This window comes from Apteryx mantelli, chromosome 22, assembly GCF_036417845.1.
Source record: "Apteryx mantelli isolate bAptMan1 chromosome 22, bAptMan1.hap1, whole genome shotgun sequence".
Classification (NCBI taxonomy): domain Eukaryota; kingdom Metazoa; phylum Chordata; class Aves; order Apterygiformes; family Apterygidae; genus Apteryx; species Apteryx mantelli.
In genome coordinates, this window is record NC_089999.1 from 6,254,015 (window position 1) to 6,279,464 (window position 25,450).

Here is a 25,450-nt window from a genome sequence, read left to right on the forward strand (position 1 = left end):
CAACAGGGTGGAGTGGAAGGAAAAGGGCAGCCTTGGGATTGTAACAGAGGACCGGCAGCTACAAAATCTTGGTTTGCTCTCGTACAGGTTGCAATTACCTTAGAGACTGGAGCCACGTCACTTAACGTCTACGCCGCAGTCTCCTGAGCAGCAAAATGAAGGTAGTGCAATCCCTAGGGAGCATCAGGAAGCTAAATTTGTTGGTACCTGCAGAGCACTTGGCTAAGAAGCGCTGTAGAAATAGCATGTAGCTTGTTCCTTGCTAGTTGCACGGGTGGTATATACGTGGATATAACTATGTTTTCTGTATGTAAAGTGTCATAAAAGTGCTCTGTCAGAAGTTAAGCCAGTGTGTGGAGCAAAGCTGGACCTGGAAGCGGCCACAGGCTCCGGGTCCATCTAGACCCCGTCCTGCTGCCAGCTGTGGCCAGGACATGCGTTTTGGGGAGGATGGTGGGAAGCAGGAGCAAAGAGCTCCACCAGCAAAGTACGTGCCGTATCAAGAGCCAAAGCAGAACTTTGTTCTCCTTGCTTCGAGGTGTCCACCTCCTTGTTCGTTGGGTGCCCGTGAATCCTTCTGTCAGAAGCGGTGAAAGATCCCTTCCTATTCACCTTCCCTTGCTTGTGGTTGCATAGCTCTGTCGTACCCCTCACTCTGACTTGTCTCTTCTCCCGAAACCTGCAGACGGGGTCTGCCTTGTCCTCCTTGCGTGGGAACCCCCTCCTTGTCTGGTCTGAGCTGTTGGCAGCTGGAGAGCGAATGCTCCAGCCAGAGCACCGTCCACAGGACTGGCTCTTTCTGGATGCTGTACAAGGTCCTTTCCTGGCTTGTGAAGCAGGAAGGGCCGTATGTGACAACAAAAATTGAGAGCTGGTTTGCTTTTGAGCACTAGCCAATACTTCTCTTTTTCTTTCTTTCAGGAGAAGAGGACAAGAAGTGAATGACACAAAGGAAACTTTCCTAAATAAAGGAACCCTAACTTGTAACTCGGACTGAAGTCTTGCATGTTTGACCATCACTAGAAGCCAGCAGGACATGCATGTGTCCGACTATCCGACAAATGCGGGTGAATCGTTGAAAAGAGAAATAGTGATTTTGTTTTGTTTCGTAGCTTTCTTTTTCCTGTACATAACAGTGCAATTACTGGACAGCTGAAGTATGGTTTGGGGATGGACCTATATGTAACTGAGTCGTCGTAACCCAGTTCCTTGGGGATTTATTCCTGCAAAATTTTAGACCCTTTTTTAAATTTTCACCCTAACAGGTGAGCTTAGTGAAGGCTTCCTTCACAGGAGATCAACGAGGGAGAGTCTGGTTTTAAAACAAGACTTGAATGTGTGTGGAAAGCGGATGGGAGGATGCTCTCCTGAGCTGGGTGAGATAACACCAGGACAGCTCTCAGTACTGAGAAGGACTAGGATCTGTGCAAGGGCAGGGGAGGAAATGAGGAGGGACACGTGGCAGCAGCAGATTACGGCCACTGACCCTTGGGTGGTGTCCGCCAGCGCATCGCATGCAGGGGCTAGGCTCAGTGCTAGGGTAGCTGCGTTGCCTAGATGCTTTGGCAGCAGGTCTGAAGGTGGTTTCAAGGCTAGGTGCCCTATATCCTGGATAACTACCAGTGTCGTAGATGATGTGGACATGTATTTATATGTAGAGATTGCGTGTGTGTGCATGCGTGTGTGTGACGGACGCTGAAGATCTCCCTATTTATCATGTTGTTCTTTGGTTTTTCTCCTTGTTGTGGAAAGCCCTGCACCTTCTCAGGCTCATCAGACGTCAAAGCACGACTTAGTCTTGTCTTTTCTCCTCCACAGACCATCTTGTTAGATCTCCTGCACTATTTAAGCTGTAGCCATCTTCCTTGTAGAACCAACCATTTAAACAAAACCTGGGAACGAACAACTTTGGATTCCTTACGTCTACCGCTCGTTCCTGGTCACACTCCCTTTACTAGGTTAATTTTTTCAATATTTCCCTAGCAGGAGTAGTGTACAGAGCTTAAGCCTTTAGAAGCAGCTGTCCCCCTTTGTGTTCTCTGGGAGGACAATGCTGTCTTGCACAAGACGTCCTTGACATCAATGATTTGCCTTCAAGATGGGAATGAATGTATGCTTGTACATAATATAATCCTTCTCTGGGAGTAGTGTTTTTCATGGAATCCCTTTTTATAAGGCACCAGCTGTATTTTAACCTCTTGGGATGTTTCTGCAGCAGGAATTACAGTCTGCAGGTGAGTGTGTGTGAATCAGGAATGAATTTTGGGATCCAGTATATTGACCTTTCTCCATTGAGTAGCATCAGCTGAGAATATGTTTCTAGGTGATTTCTTTCCCAGCTCTCCAAATGCTCCCTCCTCTTTTCCTCCCTTTTCCCCATGATCCCATGCTGATAATACTCGGTTAGCTGGACACCATGCCTTTCTTTTCTTTTAAATTCCAGCCTGGAATACCCAATGGCACCAAGCCAGGTTGTTTGGATAGCATTTTGCTCCTTTTCTGTCGGGATTTTTATTTTACTTTTGCCTCTTAAAAGCTTCCAGTGCTTTTCTGTTTCTCTTTTGTATGGGCAAGAGCTAACAAGCTAATCTTCTTCTGTATAGTATGTGCCAAAAATCATCCTTCCTTTCTTTTCTCCATCACCAGCATTGAAAAAGATGAGTAGAGCCCCCAGACCAATGGGAATGTACAGAACTGTTATACTACTGAGCTGATTTAATGTACAGAAAACCTTGCATGAAATGTTGTAACTGTATTTAATATATAATGTATTCAAGGAATTTTAATATGGAGCTCTTTAAAAAAATCTTTATAGATATTCTGTGGTTACAGGAAGGTTGTTGCTGATTTTTTTAAATATTATTATACTTTGTCTTGAAGAAGTTTTATTTTTCAAAGAGTTTATGTCTGATTGAATTAATTGGTGATCCGATAGAACAGCCAATTCCTCTTTAAAGGCTATTTTCACCGTGGATGAAGCTCGCCCTGGAGCAGAAGACCAGGGCATGACCCAGGTACTGCTTAAGCCTTCAAAATAAGGCTTCAGTAAGACTAGTGCCATCTGTGTGTGATTGCCTTTCCCCCAAAGGGTAGATTTCACCTTGTTTTAGTACAGATCATCTCCATCTCTCTGTGCGAGAAAACAACCAGTGGGAATTTAATCCAGGCCTGAATCCAGCCTCTCGTGTACTCAGTACCAGCCCGGTGACTTCAGAAGAAATTGCTTCTGTGTTTCCTGGAGGCTGAAAATCCAGGAAAAAGGTGGAGGCTGGACCTGATTCGGAGCATCCCAGCCCCGTTCAATGTTGCTCTGTGGTATGGGGTCCAGCTGGGCACTTCGGCTGCCTCGTGGCCTCTCCCCGGGACGCCGCTGCCTTGGCCAGTCCCACCGGCAGCGACTCCTTTGGTCCATCTGTGCTGAGTGGCACCACCAGAATGGCACTACTTCCCCTGAGCTGAAGGTCTGGTGTGTGGTTATTAATTTTACCCAAATACATATGTGTGTGCAAGAGTTTCTTGTGTAAAGATCTCAGTAATGAGTAATGAATAATGATTACAGTTCTGTGATGTAAGGAGATTAAAAAAAAAAAGAATAGCTGTGTTTCAGGCACATGCATAGAGAGATAAAATCATGAAATTTTAAGTTGGTATTAAATTCCTGCTGGTAATTTTGCTTGGTCTTATTTGACACCAGAGAGATGAAGGTGGTTGTGCCAAACATCCTTATGAACCCTGTAACAGAAAGGCTATTTTAAGAGAGATGAAGTTTCTGTTATTTTATTGTTAGCAGATGCCACACCACTGAAAGCCCTGGCAACGCTGCTCTGTTCCTGCAATCATCTGATTACAATTGTGAGTTACCAAATACCAGGCCACCGAGTGCAAGAGATCAGAGCCATGTCTCAGCCAAAGGCTTGTTCTTTCCAGCAGCAGCAAATTTGCATTTGCCTTTTTAGTGCAAATCTCTGGGTCACTTTAAAAAATTGATAATGAGTCCATGAAATCTGCACTAAGGGTACCTGGAACAGGCATCCCCTTTGTTAAGAGGGACCAATTTTTACACATCTGCATTTCTTAATGGTAGGGACACATCTCTCTTTTTTTTTTCCCCTCTGTTCTTTAGTTGCTTGTCCCTTCATTGGTTGGGAAAGACAGGTTTTACTCTGCTTTTTGATTACAGAGGCTTATAGTTCAAATATTTTAATAAAGTAGAAAAATATCCTTAGACCTAATTATTTTTCTTTTATGCTTTGGTGAAGGGTCAGGATAAATCATAGAGTAGTTATTTATTATGTGTATGTCACCAGCAGCATGCTGGGTGCTTTTACATGCTAGAGTATGTTCTTCTGTAGACTTGGAGATTAAAGACCTGAGACCATTGGTTTTGGACTGGGTCTTGCGTCTTACCAAAGCGTTTGGTTGTGTGCAATAGACTGGAGATGGACACTGGTGTAGCTGTTTTGCCCAAGAGCTTGTTACAAAAGGCAACCTAGGGGAAAAGCTGCTAGGATCTTTGCCTTTGTGATAACAGAGCTTAAGAATCACTTTATTTTTATTATTATTATTTTTTTGCTGCCTGGCATAGTCAGAATTCTTTAATAAAATTCAATGTCTTTCCAGCAACACTTTTACCATATGTGGGCTCTTCTGGCAGATCTTCCTAGGCAAAGGGAAGCAACCATGCATAATGCATTGCAGAGGAAGCGCCAGGATGGCAGTGCGGGGTTGTCCGTGAGCACTTTAAATTCCTTTCTCAGGGGCCAGTCAACATGTTGGGTTGCACCAGTAAATTCAAGGTGGGAGGCGAGGGTCCCTCATCCCTTGAGCAAGCACCAGCTATGTGAGCGTTGGGCAACAGCTTTGAAAACTCTTGTGCTGTTTCAGGATGTCATATCATTGTGGCCAATTGTTGGATGAGCTCTTCCATCTGTGGCACATAATCCCATCGGGAGGTACGTTAGAAATGTAAAAAGGCAGCTGTTACTTGAAGCAACTGAGAGGAAGGAGAGGTAAAAATGATACTGAGAAGTACTGCATCTTACATTTTATTTCTATCAGGTGATTTCTTTGCTGGTCCAAATGTGATTCAGGGTCTTGATGTTGAATCCATGAGTTTTTTCATTTGTGTCTTTGAGACTTTGGCACTGCTATGATGTCTTACATGTGTTTCCAGTGTTCTGCTCAGCCAAGACTGGATGGTACCATTAGGTTTTAGAGAAGTCGGAAGTTGGAAGCATAGACTTTGTTAGAGGGCTTGGGGAACTTCATTCTTGTAACAGAAATGAATCTGGAACACCAGTGAGAAATGAAGGATGGGGTTTTAAACCAGAGTCTCTGCTAACTGTGTGCATGGTGTGTGGCAGAAGTAGCAGGAGAAGCAATAGGACCACTCAGCAGCAGATTTTGGTCCCTCTTTTGTACTTCAGATCAATGGTGCTGCTTACAAGTCAGGGTCTCATTCTGCAAGCACTCCTCAAATAAATGTTGTGCCTGTGGTTCAGCCTGCAGGCTGTTCCCATCGGTGGGAGTTGTTCCATGAGTTTCAGTGACCTGGGGATCATGTTGCTTTGTGGTTCTCCTGAAACCCTAACACACAGGAGTTCCCCAAATTGGCTCCTAACTTTTGTTGTGATTTTTTTTTTCTTTTGTTTGTATCTGGAGTGGCCACCACCTCGAATAAAAGAAGCTGGAGATCCCAGTTGAAAAAACTGAAGGGATGCCTCTTCCCCTTCACCCCCTCACCCTGTTAGGGAGCTCTGCCCCGCGGGTGGGGGGCTCCCGGGTGCCCCAGTTGCCCAACTGGTGGCGCTGGGTGCTGTCCGTGGTCCTGCCGGCAAGGCCACGTGCCGCCCGGGCGCCCACGGCCCACGGCTCGCCACCCACGCCCCGGGCCATTCCTTTGGTTGCCTCTCCTCCGAGCGCGTGTCCCTGCTCACTCCCACCTGGGCTTTTTTTCCCCCTCCAGTGGCACTTCCCTGGCTGTGCGTGGCCCGGCAGGAGGAGCAAGCTCTGCCCCACACCCCTCAGCATCCCCCTTTCTCGGTAGTGCGTATCCAGCCTTTGCTGGGCAAGAGGCGAGCAGGGGGGGCCTTGCAGATCAGTAGAGCTGATTTTGTGGGACCAGAGGAAAAAAGCTTCGCTCCATGGGAGGTCCAGCAGTGGTGTCTGTAAGGCGCACTTTGGGCCAAGGGTTTGCAGGACTGGAGTGAGTGAGGAGGTGTACAGGGTAGATTGTGCTCCTTGGGCCCTTTCCTTTTGGTGCCGTTCAGCTTTCGGTAAGGACAGGGTGTTAAATGAGCCTGGATGTCCCTATGTGAACCTGGAGGGATGGAGGCATCTGTAGAGCAGGCTCATGTCCAAGCTGTGCGGAGGCTGCTGGGCTTGATCTGAGCACTAAGGACGAGGCAGAGGGAAACCATTGAGCTGTTAGCAGGTGCTATTAGTGTCATGGCTTGAATTGGGGAACGTGCTGATTTTTTATTTTTTATATATGATGCCTGAACAGCCAAATCTAGAAATCTCTGAGTTTGTGCTTCGTAGTGAAAGGTAAATCATTGTATTTTGGGGGGAGGGTATTATTTGAGGGGTAGAACTGAAAGAAACAAGGTTTCCTATTTTATTATATGAGAGATATTTTTCCACTCAATTACTGCTTCCTAAATTGTGTCCTTTGTCTGACTGTAAATAGCCAGGTGTGTTGTGAAGACGTAAGAAGGCTCATTGTGGTCACATAACTATGATCCACTCTGTTCACACAATATTGGGTTGATTTGTTTTATACTTATGAAATTACAGAAATAAAAGCAATTTTACTGGATGGCTCTGGGTTTTTTTTGCTTTTCTTGCCCTTCTCTTGCCTGTTTGTCGCATGTTTGGGGGAAATTCAGAAGCCCATAAGAGCTGTATGGAGTGCCTGAGGGCATTCTTCAGCCGTAAAAGGAGTTGTACTCACCAGATCAGGATTTCTTGTGGGTTTTCGTAGCAGCCAAACTAGAAGTGGAGCTGAGCCTGCCTTTGGCATCAGACGACACGGGCGAAAGGAAAGGAGTGGCATGATATGACTGTTGAGAATTTTTAAAGAACCAGCTAATTCACTCTTAGGGCACAAGAATACAAACAACAGTGCTAATTTTGACTGTATCCAGAACAGTCCCCACCTAATCTCCTTCAGCTGAGAGAGTAGCTTGAAGTAAGTCCTGCATGCACCGCGATCTCAAATGCATCCTTCCCTTTTAGTCCTTCAGTGGTGGGAGGCTTTTCTGTGCAGGCTGAGATGTCAGCACGTACGAATCAAAGCTGCCCCAAAATCCCAGCAAAGGGTCTGGTCCAGGTCGTTTGGGCCTGGAGGACGGCCCAAGACCTGCAAGCTGCGAGAGAAACTTGGGGCTCTACGTTTCTGTCTCCAGGTCACCCGGAGCTCTGGTGATTGTAATGTTTTGAGTGGAAAACCCTGCCACAGCTGGAGGTTGTGTTTCGGGACGAGCTTGAACTTGTGATGACATCCGTTCAAGGCACATCTGCCCCAAGGTGAGAACCTGGAGCTCCCTTGCTAGATGCTGTGGTTGAGAAAGGTGCTGACCAAGGGTGATGGGACCCAAACAGGTTTTTTTTACAAACAGTCTGTTTCTAACTATTAGGTCGCTACCCCAAGGAGAGCAGGCCCTATTTTATCCTGTTTTTATGCTGTTTTGCCACGGAGGGGATGGAGGCTAAACCCCATGGGTGGGCTGCTGCCAGCCGGCTTGCAGAGAGCCGGTGCTGCTGAGGGTTAGCTGCAAAACCGGGGGGTGTTGGGCAGGGGTTGATGTGAGGTGACCAGGCGAATCCTGGGCTTGAAAGGGGAGAATAACTTGTCTGCATTTAGAAAGAGGGACGCCAGGTCTGCGTGCTGGGTCCGTACCCGGCTCCTCAGGGTGTCTCATGCATCCTACCCTCAACGTCCGGTGTGGGAGCGGGCGGGCAGCTGCGCTGTGCCTGGGTGGCCTCGAGCCGCCCTGGCTCCCCGGGAACACCCTTCGTGGAGCACCCTCGAGATGTGCCTCCGCCTCAGCACGCGGCGGTCCGCACCGAATCCCCCTCCCGCCGCGGCGCCCATCTCCGGGCCGCCCCTGCGCTGCCGTGCGTGCCTCCTCGGGCACCAGCCACAGAACAGGCATTGCACCAAAAAGGGTCGCCGTGCACCGTGACCTCTCTTGCACGACTTCCCAGGCCGCCCCGAAGGGCGCGGGCATTGCATTCCCATCGGTTGGGATGGGAGCAGGACTTCTGGCTCCCTTAGGTCTCCTCAGCATCTCCGTTTAATTTGTTTGCTTTGGAGTTGGCTAAATCATTGCCAAGATATTTCTAGTCAGAAGTGTTGCTGTGGCAACCCAGGACTGAAATGCCACTTCTGCGGAATTAATGCCACCAGAAACATCTGTCTGCGCTAGGGCGCCGCAGCGGAGAGCGGAGGCAGAGCGAGGCCAGCATTGCTGGGAAGGAGTGAGGAGAGGTCAAGAACAAGTTAAAATTGGAAATAAAACTGAACATGCTGTTTCGTAGGACCTCGCTCGTTGTCCTCTGCCAGATTTTTTTTCCCGTCGTGCCGCTGGCGGTGCGCTGCGCCCCGAAGGCTCGTGGTGGCCGGCGAGGGCAGGCTGCAAGGGCGACCGCTGTGGCCAAGGTCTCCGCATTGGCCGGGAACAGGCCGGTGGTGGTGGCACCGCCGGGGCCGCGGTGGTCGCGCCGCGCGGTGGAAGGAGCCCGAAGCCCCGCAGCCACCACCTGGCTCGGGCGCCGCTCCCGAGCGTGGTCTTGCCCCTGCCCTCACATTCCCATCGTGCTGCGGATTTTGGGGCTGGGATTCGGCACGCCGTTACGGACGCTGCCAGGCATGAGTCTGGAGTGTGTAACTGGCTTCATTTATGATCTTTTTTTTCAAAGACAGAGTTGACGTTTTTGAGAAAGCAACGTCTGAGAGTCTCTGGCTGCTTTTGGCTCTCTGCAAGGACGTTGCAGCCTTTCCTCCTCGGGTGGCTCTGCCTCGGCGGGTGCAGGTGGGCTCGCGTCCAGCGTTGGGGGGGTTAGGCTCCCTCTTTTCCTGCCCCAGCAGCTCCCGGGAGCGGCTCCTTCCTCGCCGGGGCCGCGGGCAGGGAGCATCAGCTGCAAGTTGCAGCTCAAAGCAAGGGTGAACTCACGCTTCAAAGCACCTCCCTTAAAAGTAGTATTTTTTGGATTTTTTGCTCAGCAAACCCAAGAAGAGGTTGAGTTTGCATATCAAAGAAGTGGAAGAAGCGGCTTCAGCAGCCGGCTAAATTCCTGCCGCAGCCAGAGCAGGACGTCCTGGGGGCCGTTACCACCCTCCCGGCGCTCCGAGGGAGCGTTTGACCCCACTGGAGCCGAAGCGACTTTCCATGGGGCTGAGACCAGCCGCAGGCTCCGGCCCTGCAGCCCCAAAACGGGAGGATACTTGGCACACCAGCGCCCGGGTGTGCTGCTGAAGGCGAGTCGGTGCAAGGCCGCAGGAAAGGGCCGTGGGAAAGGGCCGCGGAGCCGCAGCCTTCGCTCCGCTCCGCTTGTGTTTGCACAAGCACGGGCGACGCCGGCCCGGGGCAGCGCTCTGCGTAAGCGCCTTACACAGGGGTGTTCGTAAAACCCCGTTTACACCTGTTTTTTTTTTTTTAATTCTTGTTTACCCTTTGCAGTAAAATATTTATTATCCCTAGCGGCTCATTGCAAACGGAGAGGAAGGCTCGGCCTCGGCGCCGATGGCCACCGCCCGAGGCGACCGTGCCGCTCGGGCAGGGCAACGTCCTGCAAACACGGCTTCATGTAACAGCCCGAACCGTGTGTGCCGGCACCATCTGGCAGCCCGCAAGCGGCCCGGGGGCGTCACCGTGCCGAGCCGCGGGGCCAGGCGGCCGCGGAGGACGGCACGCGAGAGCCCGGCGGCCCGGCCCGCGGTGAGCAGCTGCTGTTGGGGGGCCGGTCGCTTAGCAATGGGATCGCGGAGCTGCTGAGTTACCTGCTATAAAGTAATTTAGCAGGCGGCAATGCCGGGGAGGGGCGGGCATGGGAGAGGCGTCCGGGCCCCGCGCGAGGCCGCCCGCTCCTGGCGCCCGCGGGCCGCGACGTGGCTCTGCGAGAGCCTAAATCGGGAGACGCGTGTTATCGCCCAATGGAAACTATTTTTTGCTAAATCCATGCTATAACCGTTTTATTGACTCCGAGTAGCAGCGAGGAGGTTAGAAGTGGCTTCTTTACAAGTCATTTCGCTGTTAAATTTAGCTGTCCTATTTTCATTATCCCCATGGCTTTGGCAAGGGTGTACAGCCTTCCCTAAAAGGCCTCGTTTCATACAGTAAGTTATTTGCTTCTCTCCTGACAGATATCTAAGCTTATAAGGTTTGTCTGCTCTACTCAATAGCGGTATCAGGCTTCAATCTTGTGTGATTAGCACTGGCAGTTCGTGTTTGCTCTTGGCTCCCCGTCGGACAGTTTTCCTTGTTGCTTAAGACCGGGAAGTTTGGGTGATACCGCGCCGCTCATAACGTGGGCTCACCTGGCTTTGGGTCCCGAGCTTCGTGGTGCGCCCGAAGGGTTGGGCTGAACGAAAGGTGCCGGTGTTAAAGAAATGTTCCGGATAGGAAACATTTTTCCTGGCCACTTAAATTTTTCCCTATTTCTGCAAATGTCCCCCCTCGGGTGGGACGGAGCGGAGCTGTTGTTGCCGGCTTCGAGCACGTGGTGCGGCGTGCCGGTCCGGGCAGCGGCTGCGGGAGCGCCGGAGCTGCTGGGGGCAGCTTTTCCAGGGAAAGCAGCCTCCATTTCTGCCAGAAATCCCCGACCCTGATGCTCCCCTCTCCTCCCGCAAAGGAAATTCCCCAACGGGCCGTTGAAGCTGGATGCTCGGGTCCCAGGGTCAGAGATTTTGGGGGTTTCTGCCGAGCGCATGGGGGTGCCGGGGGCCGGGTGAGGGGAGCTCGGCGCTCCTCCTCTTCCCGCGCCACCCAGGAGCACTGGCACCAACCGCGGAGCCAGGAATCCAGGAAAATTTGTGAATTTTCGGGACTGGCTGGGCGAGCCGGCAGCCCTGGCGGTGAGCGGGACCGGCGCTCCCCGGGACAGTCACTGACACTCGGGGTCCCCTTCCCACCGCCTCCGCGCCGGCCGAACCCCCCCAGCCCGAACCTCCCCAAAGGCGTCCGACCTCGAGGTCGAGCCCGGGTTTTAAACCCCCCCCCCCCAATTCCCCGGCGGCCCCGCAGGCAGCCCCAGCATCTCGGTGCCCTCCGGGGGGGCCGGCGGCGGCGGCGGCCCGGCCCAGCCCAGCCCAGCCCCGGGCCATGTAGGGCACCGGCTGCGCCCAGCCCCGCGCTTATAGGAAGAGGAAGCCCCGGCGCCGCGCAGAGGAGGAAACCCGGCTGCCCAGATGTGCGCCGAGGAGCGCTGCTAGCGGCGGCGGCTTCTTTTTTTTTTTTTGCTTCTTTTTTCTTTGCTTTTTTCTTTGCTTTTTTTTCTTTGCTTTTTTTCTTTGCTTTTTTTTTCTTTGCCTTTTTTCTTTGCTTTTTTTTTTTTTTGGCCTTTTTTTTGTTTTTTGCTTTTCCCCCCCTCCTCTCTGCGAGCGGCGGGGTCGGGCGAGCGACGGCGGGCGCAGCCCTCCCCGCCGGCCGGGCAGGCGCGGAGCGGCGGGAGGCTCCCGCGCCCCACTGCAGCCATGGGGCAGAAGTGCATGGAGAAAGTGTCCTCCTTCCTCTTCGAGTACGACACCCCCCGCATGGTGCTGGTGAGGAACAAGAAGGTGGGGCTGACCTTCCGGCTCATCCAGCTCGTCGTCCTGGCGTACATCATCGGGTGAGGCTCGCCGTCCGCCGCTGGCACCGGGCAGCTTTCCCTGATTTAATGCTTTGCTACCTTTCGGGTTAAAAAGCGCCGGAGCTGACGGGGGTCCTGGCAGCAGGTGGGCACCGCGGTGGCTGTGTCCTGCTCTGGGGGGGGGACAAGACCACCCTGCCCGGCCCGTGCTGGGCCCCGTCCAAGCCGTACCCGAGCCGCTGGACGGCAGCCTGAGAATCCGCTGCTGTTTTTGTTTCCATCTCTCCGAAGGAAGAGGCGGCCGGGGGCAGCGCGGTGATTTGCGAGCCCCCGCGGGGCTGCCCGGCAGCCACGGCCAAGGGCAAGCGGTTGGGGGGGCGTCGGGGGAGGACGTCGGCACCAAGCCACTGCCGCCGTGCCACCGCCCTGCCAGGCTGCTCGAGTCGGCCCCCGGCGACCCCCTCGCGTCTTCCCATCTGCAGCAAGCCGGGATGCTCCAGATTCCTCTCTCGCCTTTGGCAGCGTGTTTGGCCGGCAGATATTTATTTATTTGCAATTACGCTATTTGCAATTATGTAATTTGCAATTACGTGGTGCTCCGGGGGCGCTGGGCAGCGCGGCCGTCCGGGGGGAGGGGGGACGCGGGGGCTGCCGTGCTCCGGCGAGACGCAGCCTCTCCTATCAGGATCGCCTCCTTCCCGTGCCCGCTCGCGTGTATCCTGAGATAAGGGCCGCGTCGCCGCTGGCCGGGCAGCGCTCCGCACGCTCTGCGGGCTGGCCGTCGGCCTCGGCGCTTTCGCACACGAGCAGGGTGTGCCAAGGCAAATTTAGGCAAACTCTCGCCCGCGGAGTCGCTCTTTGGCTCCGAGGGCTGCGGGAAAGGCACCCAGTACAACCAGTACGGCCCAGCATAGCCTTGCCTTGGCGGAGGGGCTGGGGGGTTGCTGAGCCCAAATTCCGTGGCCGTGCCCGAATTTCTGCTCCTGGGTGCTGGAGGAGGAGGAGGCGGCGCGGAGATCTCCATCGAGGGGCCCCCGGGGCAGGCGGCCGGGCAGGCGACGACGTCCCTGAGGTCCCCGCCTGCTCCTCTGCCACCGTGTCTGGGGTTCCCGGGGTTCCCGTCCCCTTCCTCCCCGGCGCCCTTGTGCCCCGCGGGGACGAAACCCAGACGGCTCCTTTTTTAGCGCGGGGACCGCCCAGCACCGCTCGCCGCCGCCGCCGCCGCCAGTCGCTCGCCCGTGTTTACAGCCTCCCTGCGGCGGAGTTAATTCCCCGTGGGCTGTTTATGCTCGAGCTTAATTGGTGCCAGAAGCTAACGACCGCACGCACGGGCCGGACATCCCGCGCGGCCGGCGGCACCATCCCCGTGGTCCCCCGCTGCGCCCATCCGGCGCCCCGCGCTCACCCGCCGCCCCCGTTTGCCTTAGGTGGGTGTTCCTCTACGAGAAGGGCTACCAGTCGCAGGACAGCATCGTCAGCTCGGTGTCGGTGAAGCTCAAGGGGCTGACGCTGACCAACGAGAGCCGCCTGGGCCCCCACATCTGGGACGTGGTCGACTACGTCTTCCCGCCGCAGGTAGGGAGGCAGGACAGGCGGTGGCCGGGCTGTCCCCCGGCTGCCGTGTTCCCCCGCGCCCGTGGCCAGCGGTTGTGCCAGTGAGGCGTCCCCGCAACTGCAAGTGGGTCGCATCCACGGTCAACTTCTGCCCACTCTCGGTGCCATGAAACACCACGGTGATGGGCACCTTGAGAGGAGACCCTCGTCGCCTTCTGGACTAGTGGCAACGCATCTCCTGCTGCTTGGTGGCACAGCAGCTCCCCGGGGCCACATGGCAGCAGGTTACAGAGTCGCATCCGGAGGAGGGCGAGAGAGGAGAACCCAGTGCCAGGTCTCAGCTTGGTGGGTTTGTCTCTACAGGGCGACAGCTCTTTTGTGGTGATGACCAACTTCATTATCACCCCCGGACAGAAGCAAGGAACGTGCCCTGAGGTAAATGCTGTTACGTCCATCCAAGGCCTCAGCTTCTTATGCTTAGGGTCGAGTTGTGGCGGTGGCGTTGAGGAAAAAGTTGGCTTTACTGCTTTTCCTCGCATCGAGAAGCTCAGGGAGGGTCTGAGCTGGGCCCCTTGCTGCTGTTATTGGCTTGCAGGCGCAACGTGGCGGCGTCTGTTCTGCTGAAAATGGCCAAAATCCACTTTCGTTTTCCTCCCTTCTGGAGGCGATCGAGCAGAGCAGGCTCAAGGCCACGTTCAGTCTGAAAAAAAGCACCTGCCTGGGGCTTAAAAAAAAATTCCCACCTCTTCCTTAGTTCATGTGGCCTCCTTTGCCCGGGAAGCCACGTACGGACAAGGCTCTGGCTGCAGCCGAGCAGCGTTTTCCCCAGGATGCCCATGGCGAGCTTTCGCCCGCGTCGTGGGGCGGGAGGGAGAGCCCACCCGAACCCTGGGCCGATGCTGAGCCGTGCCTGCTTGCTCGCCCCGACAGCTGCCGGACGCCGGGCTCTGCGAGCAGGACAGCGACTGCAGCCGGGGGAAGTACAGCCGCCAGGGACAAGGTAGGTGGCCAGCCGGTGTCTTGGCAGGGCACAGGGTCCCCACGGCTCGGGTGCCGGCCGCCCGCTGCTCTTGGAGGCCTTGGGTTGGTAGCTGATGGGGTCCACCCGGCATCCTGGCTGTGGGTCCCACCTGGGCTGGCCTTGCTTTTCCCTTCCCAAAGATACCTGAGCTGAAAAACGCCTTCCCAACAAAAGTTTAATCCAGACTAAAACATTTCCACAAAACCGGTATCTTTCTAACGGTGAGACATTTTCTGAGATGTATTTTAGCAAGAAAAATGCCCAGTTGCTCCCCTGTGCCATGATGGTGCAAGAGAAGCTCCTGCCCCAAACTGAGAGGCCAGAATTAACTACCCTTTTTATAAAAGGGTGCCAAACCACCAGGTACTTTGTACCTTGGGAGTCTGTGGTAGGGCTAATACTCCAGCCAGATCCCATAAATCCCAGACTTGGTCTATTAGAAGGCAAACAGTATTGCACTGGGATTTTCCAGTATCCAGGGGGCATGAGCAGCTGTCTCTCTTCTCTGCAGGCCTCATGACTGGCAAGTGTGTGCATTTCAACAGCTCCGTGAAGACCTGCGAGATCTTTGGCTGGTGCCCTGTTGAAGTAGACTATCACGTTCCTGAGTAAGAAATTATGTTGTGCCCCCTGTTTTCCAGCCCAGTCCCATGCTCACGAGATGGCACCAGCAGCACATAGCGTAGGGCAGAGCAAAGCCAGGCTCTCTGCCCTTGCAGCAAAGTCATCCCACCAAGGCTGGGCAGACAAAATGTTCAAGCATCCTGACATTGCCTGTTACAAAAGCTCTGGGCGGACGTAACGCAGGTGTCCCTGCTCCTCCTGCACTGGAGTTTGCTGGTCTCTTATGGTCACGCTGCCCAAAGCAGCAACCTGCTCACATCTCCCAGGCCCAGCTGAGCTTGGGCACCGGCGGTTCTTCCCTTCCCAGGTCTGTGGATACAGTTCAGAGAGGCCTTCAGGTCTCTGTCAGAGCAGAGGAAGCTCTCTGGGTATTTCCATTTGGGATGATCCATGCAGTCCAGTACCAGTTCTGGGCTCTGTTCATTAATTTGCCTGTGCATCTTCCTCTGCCCGTGAGTTGTTCTCTAAATCTGACCTCCTTGGCCCATTGTGAAGAAGCTCCTGGTAGAAGAAACATCCTATTTCTGCCTGACTTCTTGCCATGAGGCTGCAGGGACAGCGTTGGGTCTGCAAGGGAGCCCAGGAAAGGTCCTGCCGACACACAGGAAAGCACCCAGGGCCCTTTGGCAGTCTTCAAGCCTCCTCACTGTGCATTTGGGGTTTCTTAACCCCACCAAACGCCCTCTCTGTCCTCCAGCAGGCACTTCTGTCCTTTTCCAAGCCTCTTGGGGATCTTTTACTTAGAAAGGGCAGGAATGAGATCACCAGTTTTGCTGGGTTCTGCCTTCCCCAGTTTGGATGCATCTCCACCGAACGGGCCCTTCCCTAGAGGCTGGAGAGCCGAGTGATGGACATGTGTCAACACTTGTGTTTTTCAGCCCTGCCTTGCTGTTGGAAGCAGAAAAGTTCACCTTGTTCATCAAGAACAGCATCACCTTCCCCAGGTTCAAGGTGTCCAGGTAAGGGGAGATTTGGGAGGGATGGCTTCTGCTCAGTTCCCCCAGCCGTAGCTCTAGGAGGAAAATGGCAGATGTAATTGGACACTTCATGTGGAAGATGCAGTCCCTCATCAGCAAACCCAGGACCAGTTTAACTGCCGCACTGGTTGCCAAATCAGCTGATGATAGGAACTGAGACATCTCCCTCAGTGCCCTCCCTCCCGAATCCATCCTACCTTAGCTGGTGGCTGCAGTTACAAGAAAGAGGATTTGGGGGATTACCTTCCCTTGAGTCACCTCATACGATGTACATGATAATATAGCTTGTTTCCCATTTTTCTTCTCCCTCCCCCCCACACCCAAGATAACAGTAGAAAACCCAACGCGACAGTGGGAGAGAGCAGGCCTGGTGTGCGAGGGCTGGCAGGGGAGGCGTGCTGCGAATTCCCGCGCTCGGTGGCCGGGCTGCACTGGGGGCCTGGCTGAGTGCCCCCCCGCCAGGGTCACGGGGAAACGTCCTGTCTTTGATCACCGCTGCTAATTAACTGCTGAGCGTGAATGACGGGACGGGGTTGACCGAGGCACAAGGCTTGCATCAGGGTCAGGGAGGCTTCACAGAAAGCCTATTTTTAGGCGAAAGGGCAGAGGGAAGTGGCAGGCAGGAAACTATCCTTTTCATCCTTTCTGGACGAGATAGCAAAAAAATTGCTAAGTGTTGACGCTCTAAGATGCATTATCCATGAGCTGTTCCAAAAGAAAACTATTTGTGTATGAAGCAGTGCCTGGCAGATCCCACGGAGGAGCTGACAGGCGAACTAGTGAGGCAGCTGGGAAGGGTGACAGAGGCCGCAGGAGGGCTTGCAGACTCGGGGGAGGAAAGAGGGAGCTGCAAGAAGTCAGGATGCACAGACATGGGCAGCAGCCAAAATAGCAAGCCGAAAGCAGAAGTAGAGAGCACTTGGGGGAGGGAAAAGTCAGCAGCGAGGTCTCCTCCGCAGGAGGAGGTTCAGGGAGGTTTCAAGCTGCTGGTGGGGCAGGAGAAACCAGGGAAGAGCAGGCTGTCGCACCCCAAGGATGCAGGCTAGCACGGAGCGGGGCTCTGCTGTCCACCCGAGGGATGTCCCAAGTGTGGGTCAGAGGAGGACAAGGCCTGAGCAATCTCGCCCAACTGTGAAGTTACCCTGCTTTGAGCCACGGGCTGGACTGGAGACCTACAGAGGTCCCTTCTGACCCAAATTATTTAGCTGGTCTGTGATTCAGACTCTCTCTCACTCTGTTTTCCTTTACAGGCGCAACTTGGTTGAGAGCGTCACCAAGCAGTACCTGAAGAAATGCACGTACCACAAAGTCACAGACGCCTTATGCCCCGTGTTTGACCTGGGGTACATAGTGAAGGAATCGGGGCAAAATTTTACCCTCCTGGCTGTTAAGGTATTTAAATTTCAACTGACGTTTCTTGCTGACATGGAAGGGGGCAGCAGGGCCAGCGGAGGAATCGCCCCCGAGCTGCTGAGACGCGAGGGAGCTGTTTTCTCAAGGATTTGTGTGGCAATGTCTGAATTAGCTCTTAAAGATTATGAAGCTCCTTGGACGCGGCCTAATATTTAAGCCTCTCTGGGAAATTCCCCTGTAAGATTGACAGGATTTGACTTGCTGGTAGTAAATCCAGGATTCGGTTTGTTTTGATTTGTATAACTAATGAGTAGAGCTGCACGGCCAAATCCTGTTTGTCTGAGCTCTGAAACCTCAGCTGAAAAGTCAAATATCGGTCATCACGCAGCGCAACCTCCCCAGCGTCCCTCCAGGCTCAAAAACCGAAGCTGCCCAGCACTTCTGAGTGCTGTATGCAAGGAATATCTGCGCCTCGCAGCCTTTGTCAAGCATTAAGCTAAATCGGAGAGTTGCGTATGTTAAAGATGCAAAAGGAGGAGCCTCCGGGGCGTAGCTGGTACCCGGAGCAGCTCATGAGGGGCTGCTGCGTGCGGGGAAGGGCCTCGCTCCTTCTCTTTCTTTCTTTCCCTTTGAGGCTAATGGTTTGGTGGTCGTTTCTCATCGTTTTCTTGGCACGCTTTTGCCCGCAGCAAAAAGCTGGCAGGGTGGAGCGGCAGGGCGAGCGAATCTCTTGGGCAAGAGGGAAAGGCCGTCCCGCGAGGACCGTGGCGGGGCTGCAGCGGTCACCGCTCCCCGGGGCCGTGCCTGGACGCGGGATGCTGAGCCAGGAGCAAGAGGGCGGGAATGTAGCCGTACATCGAGGGCCGCGGACGTGGACGGACGAGCTTCTCGCCGCGCGCTGCCCCGGTCCAGGCGAGCGGCGCGAGCATCGCGGCGCCCCGGCGAAACGGCCTCTCTCCGCTGCAGGGCGGCGTCGTGGGCATCACCATAGACTGGAACTGCGACCTCGACTGGCCCGTCCGGCACTGCAAACCCGTCTACCAGTTCCACGGCCTCTACAACGACGACAGCAACGTTTCGCCGGGCTTCAACTTCAGGTCAGGCATTATCTTTCTGGGCAGGAGGGGACGTCTTTCGGGATGCCGCAGCGCTCACCGTGGGAAGCAGGGCTCCGGCGTGCCGGCAGGGAAACGGAGGCGCGGGAAGGTGACGTGCCTGCAGCCAAGGGTCCTCGGAGGGCATGGAGGGGGCCGGGACTGTGGGTGCCGGGGTCCCGTCCTGCTCCGCCGCTCGCCGAGCACCCGATGCCGCGGGGCCATCGAACGCCCCGGCCGGCCGGTAACGCTGCTCGTCCAATTGGACAGATACGCCAAGTACTACAAAGAGAACGGGACGGACAAGAGGACACTGTACAAGGTGTTCGGGATCCGGTTCGACATCCTGGTGAACGGCAAGGTGAGGGCGGCCGGGCGCCCGCCACTCCTCCGGGCTTTCCCGCGGGTCGCCGGTGCCAGGCTGTAAGCCGCGACGCCACCGCGGGAATGCGGCGCCCACCTCTTGCAGGGCCGGGGGCACCGGTGCCGGTGAGCACCTTGCGCGGGTGCCTGCGCCCTCGTGGCCCTCAGCAGCCGCCGGGGAGGATGGAGAGGGAAGCTCCATCTTATGGGCCACAACTGACAGCTGCGGTTTGGTCTCTGGTTCTGCCCCAGAACAGCTCAAGGTGGGTGGGGAGGAACTGCTGGGGTGAGCCCGAAACCCAGCCTATCTTATTTCTCCTGTTTGAGCAACGAGCTCAAAACCAGCTCTCACCCCGCTCCAGTTTATCTCTGTGCAGTGGTGAATTCTGTGGTGTGAGCTGCTCTTTAGCTGAGCTCCCACCTGCACCTACTGCAGCCTTTTCTTTTCCTTGGCTGATTCTGACATAGCACCTCTTTTCCTCTGATTTTTTTTCAGGCAGGAAAATTTGACATTATCCCGACCATGACCACAATCGGCTCCGGAATTGGTATTTTTGGAGTGGTAAGTTCAGATATTTCCAGCCCCTATAAGGACGCTCAAATTATTCTCCTGGCAGGTGACCTCAGTGGGACGTGTCCCTGAGTACGGTGAAATACTGGTTCCCGCTCAGGCTGTGAGGGACTTGCAAAGGAAGAAGGGAGCTGCTCTCTTGCCTTGCGTAGCTCAGGGAAACAGGTGTCCGCCGACCGCAGGCTGATGTGAAGTCTGCTAGCGTGAGCTGCCGTCTCGCTTGAGCGATGAGAAGGCTTTCATGGGAGAGCCGTGTCTTGGCATCCCCGATAGTTTCCGAGGTAGAGCCAGTATTGGGGTGCTTTGGATGGTTTTTGGAGGTGAGCGGCAGTGTTTCATGCCAGACAGAAAGCCAAGATCCAGTTTGGTTATGGCCATTGAAGGCCATGAACCTGAAGTGTGCTGCGCTCTGGATGTACCTAAAGTGGCAGCGATTAATCTCCGTTGACCTAAATCACCCGGTATTGAATCTGGCACGCTTCCCTTCGGTCCTACGTGCACGCTTGGGCTGTACGCTCTCAAGCAGCGGCTGCGCCGTGGGTCTGAAGGAGATGTGGCCCCAGCTGGGGGGCAAATGGGGACCTTTGGATGAGGCTGGAAGGCACGAGACAGCCCAGGCGGTCTGGAGACCAGCCCCAACCCACGCTTTGGTTTCTGTCTCGCTTTGATTTAAGGCCTCTGTCCTCTGCGACCTGCTGCTGCTGCATTTCCTCCAGGGACGGGACTATTACAAGCAGAAGAAATTCAAATACGCGGAGCAGGAGCCTGTAAGTAGCAGTTCAGCCCTCCCCTGCCTGCGTGCGGGCTGGAGGCTCCTGCCTCTGTGTGAGCACGGATGCGCGCAGGGGTGAAGATGCCATAACAAATATAACGCTTAGGTTGAGGAGCGACCAGGCACCTTCTCCGAGCTAGCTCTCCCTTGGGATTGTCAGAGGCTGGAACCCATGAATCTCCTCTCCAAAATTATACAGACCTTCTGCATGAGCCGTTATTAATCGTAATAGCTCCTATAGTCCCTTGGTGGTCCAATACCTGGTAAAACTTCCCCTGCTTTACGGGAAGCAGAGGTAGACCAGTGCTTTAGCAGTCTGGAAAATGTCCCTCTCTTGAGCCCATCCCCATGACCTTGCTGCCTACAGAGCATGGATGCGACCCTCAGATTCATCCAAAAATGTGCTTATACCCTGTGGGTGACAAATGGCTCCTCCACAGCCATTTTTCACTGGCGTTAGTAAGGGGAAGCCTGTAAAAAAAAAAAACCGACCTTTTTTTTCTCTCGTTTAACCCCTAGTCGAAGTCACAAAAGAAGGAAAAGAAGCTGGACAACCCGCAGTGAGAGGTGAGCGGAGCTGCCCTCGCCCCGAGTAGCCCGCCGCGGGGACGGGGACGGGGACGGGAATGGGGACGTCGCGGTGGCGGGCAGGACGCCGCGGGCGACGCTGAGCCTTTCTCTCTCGGCAGCGTCCGCGCCAGCCGATGGACCCGCACCCTCGTCCTCCTCCTCTCCCAAACCGCGGCCGTCGTTCCCCTTCAGCAGCGCCGGGGCTGCCGGCCTGGAGCCCCAGCGGGGAGAGCATCGCGGCCTCCAGCGGCACCGGAGGCGGCTCCAAATCGAGGAAAGGCGGAAAGAGCGCCGGCCGAAGCGGCCCGACTGCCGGCCCCGGCCGAGGGAGGCACCTGCGGACAGCACCTGCGGCCGCTCGCCGTCCGGACGTCCCGTCTCCTGCCCGCAGCCACCGTGCAGGGCCGCGCGGCACCTTCTTCTCCCGGGGCGGCCGTGTCACCCAGTCCCCCAGCGCGGCAGAAAAATGGTTATTTTGGAAGAGTGTATTTTATTAAAAAAAAAATAAACTTTTAGTTTTTCTACTACATCCCTTTGCGGCGCGGTGCTTGCCCCGGGTGCAGGCCGTGCCGGGCACTTCGGCATGGAGGGGTCACGCGTGCAAAGGCACCGCGCGGTCGGATGTCACGAGCGAAGCGCGAGGTGCGCGTAGCTGCTGCCGGTGCCGGCGGCTGTGTGCGCTGCTCCGGGACACAGTGCTCCAGCTCGGCACCGGCTTGCCCGCGCCTCTGACTGTTCTGCACGCTGCCTCTTCCAGGAGTGACCTCCCTTCCTCCCCTTCTTGTTTTGCACCCTCTGGAGGAAATTTGGCTGCTGCCACTTTGAAATTGGATTGCATCTGCCCTGGAAAGGTCAGTAAAGAAGCTATAGGGGTTGCGTTGCCTGCTGTTGAAATGCAGTGACCGGTGGGGAGCAGGAATGAAGAGCCTGCGAGAGGTGTCCGCATGCAGGCGCGGGAGGGAACCAGGCATGCACCGTGCACCAGCGCAGGTGAGATTCGGATACGTGGCCAGAAAACTCACTTGAGGCCACGCGTCCCCGGGGGCAGGTGATCTGCTCTCAGCAGGACTCCTCAGCTTTTGCAGGCGCTCTTCTTTTACGAATAATCATCCGGCTGCCTGCCCTCTGGACCTGTCCGGGCCACCGCGGGCGGCCGCACGGCCGCTGCCGGGCGCACCGGCCCCATCGGCAGGCTGCAGCCAGCAGAGGGGACTGGAAGACCGCGGCACACATCCGCGTGCGCCTGGGGAAACCGGAGCTGCCAAGATTAGAGGCAGCAAAGCCAGAGCGTTCAGGTAACCTTTGGCACCCGCTTCAACCGCTCTGGTCACAACTGCAAAGAAGCAGGACGAGGCTGCAGGCAGAGCAGAGCGTTGCTCCTGCCTGCTTGATCTTTCAAGCCGCTTGTGGTGCAAAGCCCCCATTCCCTCCCGGCAGATATTAAAAGGCAGAATAGGAATTTAGGAAAGATGCTATTTGAAAATGAGCCCTTGTAGTTGTTATTCAAAACCTCTGAGCTGGGATCCCTAAAAATCCCAGGATTTTTAAATCCCATGCTTTAAAAAAAATCACAGGAGGGTTTATTTTCATTTCTTTGCTTGCTTTTCAAAGTCCATCATCTTTTGGGATCCTTTTCTTTGCTTTTCATGCACCGACCATTTCTGCAACCAGCAGAGAGAGAGATGGTAATTTTATTCTTTACCCAGCGAGAGTGAGCTCCTCACCTAACCCCTGTCCCAGGGCTGGTGGCGTTCGGGTGGGCACCACGCAGAGCGGGAGCTGTTCGGAGGAAACTCAGCAGCTGTCTGACTTTAATACATGCACCGGTCCCCTCTGCAGTCTGAAAAGGCAGGGAAAACCCTGCGGCAATTCCCACGGCTTCTCCTTGTGACGGGGCTGCCGTAGCCGGTGCTCGCAGGTGGGAGAGCAAGGAGAAGGGCCGGCTTGTTCGGTCCCGGCACGGGGAGCCGACGCAGAGCCTGCGCCCTGTTTCGGCATTGCCTGCTCTTGCCCGTAGGGTCGGGGAAGACCTGCTGCTCCTTGGCACTCGCGTGTCGCGGACGGCAAGCGGCTGCATTGCAAGTTGTAAAAATGTGCCTGGTCTCTCCTGCTGCTCTCCTACTTCAGCACAGCAAGCCAAAATGTTGTGGAAACCCAGAGGGATTCGGTCATTGCGCAAAGACCCCGTCAACACCAGTTGCTGCGTTGCTTCCTCTTTATGCTGTGACAGTTGAGGGATTTTTAATAACCCCTTTTCTTGTTTAATTGACTTCGGGCTTGCACACGGTTATTTAACTAATAGAAAAATACTGGGCAACCCTTGGCAAGTTAAATACTCTCTCCGGTCCGTTCAGCCAGAAAACACCCAGGAAGAATACGTATTATCCCGCTAATCCCTAGTCATTACCAACAGCAATAACAGGCCCTTGCACTGGTGAGTTGTAGCTATGGTGCTAACAGCGGCTCTTGCACTGATCCTGGGGGAAGGGAGCGAGCAATGCAGCCCCTGTTACTACTCGTATTTTACAGAAAGGGAAACTGAGGCACCAGCAAATAATTGCTAAACTCGAATCCAAATGTAGTGAGCAGAGCCTGCCTCTGAACAGCGCAGATCCAGCCTGAGCTATTGCTCATTTTGGCAGCTCCAGATTTATGATTATCTGTGAGGTTTACTAGGTAGGACCTTAAATAAATACATCTTTTCCTCCCCTCAGGCTTGGTTGCTCTGAAAGAAATCAAGTGGCACAGATATTTCAGAAGAGCAATTGCAGAAAAACTTATTCTGCAGTAATTTGCTGGCTAGTGACTCTGCAGAGATGAGGAATCCTATTTCAACCTCTGCAAAGCTGGCAACACTAAATCATTGTGTTTGTGCACAGTGCCCAGCACAACGAGACCTGATTTCCACCTGGCACTTCCAGACACTATAACAGTGCAAATTAAAAATGAATTAGTTTAAAGAAAGAGCTGGTGTCTTTCCTGTGCAACCTCTCACACCACTCGTTCTTTCTCTTTTGCACTGGGCTCCCTTTTATTTTTAACCCAGTCCTTCAGTTAGGGCAATCTTGGCTTTTTCCCCTAACAAAGCATCTGCCTTGCAAGGTTACACCAATTCCCTCTCACTTTTGACGTGGGAGCATGCTTTCGGTTGGATAAATCCTCTGACTGACACACAGAGAAGGACTGGCAGGAACATTTATGTCCTCCCAGCTCTAAGTGACGCTTTATTTCCATACGTGCACTCGCAGGCCAGGCCGTGCCGCGTGGGGAAAGGCCCCTCGGCGCCGCGACGGCGCGAGACGTCTGCAGCCCAGGCGGCAGCCGCGCTCCCGCGACGGCGCGGTTGGGGCGGCTCGTTTTTGTTGTTGCCAGCTCTGCATTAATTACGCCACGCTATTTTCTTTTGCTTTCTTTCGTGAAGTGCTCTCTCCTTCTGTTATCTATTTCTAATTGCTTTATTGCCTTATTTTAGAAAGCGGAAAAGTCAAAAGTGCCCAAATGGATTCCCAATATAGCAACAGTGGAGTCAACCCATCAGGTCTTTAGCAGGGGTAATGCAGGCTCGTTCTGCTTAACGGAGCTCTGCCTACCAGCAGGAAACAAGGACCCTGCTCAGTTTTAATGGGCCATGAAGACATTTGGACCAGCTGCTCTTAAAAGAAATGATAACTTCAACTCTTTTTTCTTTTCTTTTCTTTTTTTCACCTGAAGAGCACTTGTGAAATGCCTGGGGAAATGTAAAGTCTCCCTCTCGTGGCTGTAACTCAAGGACAAATTAAAGACCCCCTCACCGTTTGCTTTTCACCCAGAAAGCACACAGGAAATGTTAGCAACCAACTACGCCTAAATATAGAAATACCAAAGTCTTATATTAGCGTTCTTACAGCCATTATGGTCTAAGCATCCAAGAGAAACATTATTTGGGACTCTTCTTGCAGTGGTCACGGGTGCTTTGCAGGAAAATTACTCGTGTATTACAGAAAGAGACCTGGGGCACTTCTTCTTTTTTTTTTTTTTCCTGGAAGAAATAGCAGCTTATGATTGAGACTAGCTGGCCAGGTTCTTACTTTGGGTCAAGTGCTAGCAGTCTTTGCTGGAGGTGATGGTTTCAGACCCTGATCATGGTGCTAATCTAGCGTTTCAAACGTGACTAGTTATTTAAACTAGCTGGCATTAAAGGACACAGGTCTTCAAGGACAAACAGCAAGTATCTTCTAGGCATCTCAAAGAGGACCTGCAAAGCCCAAATTGAGGAGGCTTTACTTTTCCTCACTGCTTGTTCTACTTTCCCTGAGAGCCCATCGCGGCCGACAGACAGCCTGCTGGCCTCCTCTTCTCCTCCGGTCTGACCCCATCTCAGCTCCAAGGGGTACCTCTGGGCGAACACCATCGGGGCAGGAGGTGAGGCAGGAGAGCGGTTTTGAGATGATGTCTACTTGGTGATCATCAGAGCAGGGTGCCGGGGAATTTGAAAAAAAAGAGATGGATGCCTCTGCTCTCAGCATTAAAAAGCAAACACAGCAGTGGCATCCGTCTCCTTCATGGCCCATAGCACAGGTCCCAGCACGCCCAGTTACACAGCTGGGTCTGTAGTGATTTCTCCTTGCTGTTGTGTCTGAGCTGATGTGAAGCCCGTGAGACCTTGTCCTCACTGACCAGGCTGCCTGCTCCACGGGCAATGGGAAATGTGTGAAACAGCCCCATGAACAGGTAGATACTCAGGCCACCGCTGGGCCCAGATTTGCTGCAAGACTGTCC

The 25,450-nt window shown here is 54.3% G+C and overlaps 2 protein-coding genes across 5 annotated transcripts in view; both read left to right on the forward strand.

The window, feature by feature from the left end:
• The window catches only part of ATP2A3 (ATPase sarcoplasmic/endoplasmic reticulum Ca2+ transporting 3), a 67,065-nt gene extending 60,248 nt beyond the window's left edge, over window positions 1-6,817 (forward strand). The window contains exons 18-19 of one of the 3 annotated variants that reach the window (XM_067309975.1): window positions 88-161; window positions 922-987. In XM_067309975.1, coding sequence (XP_067166076.1) covers window positions 88-125 — 38 coding nt within the window. In that variant the 3' untranslated portion in view covers window positions 126-161; window positions 922-987. Of the gene's footprint in view, window positions 1-87; window positions 162-921 lie in introns of all 3 variants that reach the window. The other 2 variants (XM_067309977.1, XM_067309976.1) reach the window with 2 other exon arrangements.
• Window positions 6,818-11,695: 4,878 nt separating this feature from the next.
• P2RX1 (purinergic receptor P2X 1) lies at window positions 11,696-21,219 on the forward strand. Of its 2 annotated transcripts, XM_067309511.1 has the most exons (13): window positions 11,696-11,832; window positions 13,221-13,368; window positions 13,711-13,782; window positions 14,278-14,347; window positions 14,880-14,976; window positions 15,871-15,951; window positions 17,220-17,361; window positions 18,289-18,419; window positions 18,687-18,777; window positions 19,276-19,341; window positions 20,025-20,117; window positions 20,642-20,689; window positions 20,812-21,219. In XM_067309511.1, the coding sequence occupies exons 1-12, from the start codon at window positions 11,696-11,698 to the stop codon at window positions 20,684-20,686; spliced, it is 1,173 nt and encodes a 390-aa protein (XP_067165612.1). In that variant the 3' UTR covers window positions 20,687-20,689; window positions 20,812-21,219. The 2 variants fall into 2 exon arrangements, with proteins under 2 accessions (XP_067165612.1, XP_067165613.1); XM_067309512.1 differs by lacking the exon at window positions 19,276-19,341 and having other exon boundaries at window positions 11,711-11,832; window positions 20,067-20,117.
• The last annotated feature ends 4,231 nt before the right edge of the window (window positions 21,220-25,450 follow it).